Genomic DNA, 1597 nt, shown 5'->3' with positions numbered 1-1597 from the left:
TTGGTAGCGACGCTAGAAAGATCAGAAATCAGAGTATAATAAAAAATGTCGAAAAGTCCAGATAATGTGGCCGAATTGATTAAGATCATGAAAGAAGAAAACAAATGCATGAGAGAAGAAGCTATAGCAAGAGAAACAAGGTTATTTCTTGCAAGTGCAACTGTTAAAACCTATTCAGGTAGTAAGGTCTCTACAAAAATTCAATATTTCCTTGATGAAATATTTTGGATTTCAAATGGATTCACTGACGAACAAATGATAATTGTAGCAGGAAGAAATATGTCAGGCATTGCAGAGAAGTGGTATTTAGCTTATCAAGAAGAAAATTTACATCAAAGTGATACTTTCGAAGAATTTGGTGAAAGATTAAAAAATCAATTTGGACAAGCATATGATGTACAGGTTCTGCAAGCTAAATTAACTGCATGTGTACAGCTGGGAAGAGTAGAAGATTACAATAAACGCTTCTATGACATTTTGAATGAATTTCCGAAAGACTACTTTAGTGAACAAGCAAAAGTAGCTAATTATCTTTGTAATCTTACAACAAAACTAAGATGCGAAGTCAAAATTAAAGATCCAGTTAATTTATGTGATGCTATGAAATATGCTGGAATAATTGAAGGTAAATATACTGGAAAAGCAAATTGGGAAAAGAAATTTATAAAAAGGCCAATAAGGGGATTTAGACCTAAAAATAATGATATGGAAATTGATAATGTCTCAATGAAGAAACCTAAAGCAAAAGATAAAAAATGCTACGGATGTGATAAAGAAGGTCATTTTGCAGCCAATTGTCCTAACAAGTCAAAAAATTGAAGCAGTCAATTAGTTGGGTCTGATTTGACATGCCTAAAGACCTGAATAAGAAATTGACTAGAAAGTCAAGAAAAGATATCACAGTAGATGTCAATCAAGTTAAGTTAGAGAAGAAATTTGAGAACAAAGAACCAAAACAACTCAATGAAAACGAAGATATATATGATAATATTCTAAAGGAATATGAATCAGAATTAGAAAGTACGGAGATACAGGATAAAAGAAAATGTATCATGAAAATTCAAGGAAGTATTAAGAAATTAGAAAAACTATTAGAAAATTCATGCGATGTGAATTTTGTGAGAAACTCTAAGTTGGGAATCCAAAGAGAAGTCCAAAGTAAGAGGCAAGGGTAAAAGTAAACTTCAAGAGTCGTTATTCATAATTCCAGTAAAAATTGGAAGTAAAGAAAGTAGAGCTTTAATAGGTACTGGAGCTCAATGTAATTTCATTACACCAGAATTGGTAGAGAAAACGAAATTAAATACAGAGTTAGCACCAGAGGCAGTGTTGACCACAGCTACAGGCGAAGCAATAAAGGCTAGCAAGAAAGTTAAATTGAATTTAGAAATAGGAACGAAGCTTGTAGAAGTACAGATGTATGACGCTGCATTCAAGACTACCAGAGTTCAAGAGTGTAACTCATAGGATACATCTCATACCAGGAGCGAAACCTACGGCAAGACCACCGTATCGAATGTCGCAATATGAGACAGAAGAATTAAAGAAACAAATAGAAGAATTGTTACAGCACGGATTTATTCAGAAGTCGAGTTCA

General features: G+C 33.1%; 2 protein-coding genes across 2 annotated transcripts; both read left to right on the top strand.

Moving 5' to 3' along the window:
* Positions 1-45: 45 nt before the first annotated feature.
* On the top strand, positions 46-819 carry AC631_05965 (uncharacterized protein; the record flags this gene model as incomplete). The annotated part of the gene is made up of 1 exon (XM_015614794.1): positions 46-819. The coding sequence occupies one exon, from the start codon at positions 46-48 to the stop codon at positions 817-819; it is 774 nt and encodes a 257-aa protein (XP_015464379.1).
* Positions 820-848: 29 nt separating this feature from the next.
* On the top strand, positions 849-1467 carry AC631_05964 (uncharacterized protein; the record flags this gene model as incomplete). The annotated part of the gene is made up of 2 exons (XM_015614793.1): positions 849-1158; positions 1247-1467. The coding sequence occupies 2 exons, from the start codon at positions 849-851 to the stop codon at positions 1465-1467; spliced, it is 531 nt and encodes a 176-aa protein (XP_015464378.1).
* Between the last annotated feature and the right edge of the window lie 130 nt (positions 1468-1597).

Source organism: Debaryomyces fabryi (assembly GCF_001447935.2).
Source record: "Debaryomyces fabryi strain CBS 789 chromosome Unknown contig00382, whole genome shotgun sequence".
NCBI classification, from domain to species: domain Eukaryota; kingdom Fungi; phylum Ascomycota; class Pichiomycetes; order Serinales; family Debaryomycetaceae; genus Debaryomyces; species Debaryomyces fabryi.
Note: the sequence above shows the minus strand (reverse complement) of the source record. Positions and strands in the feature narration are given on the sequence as shown.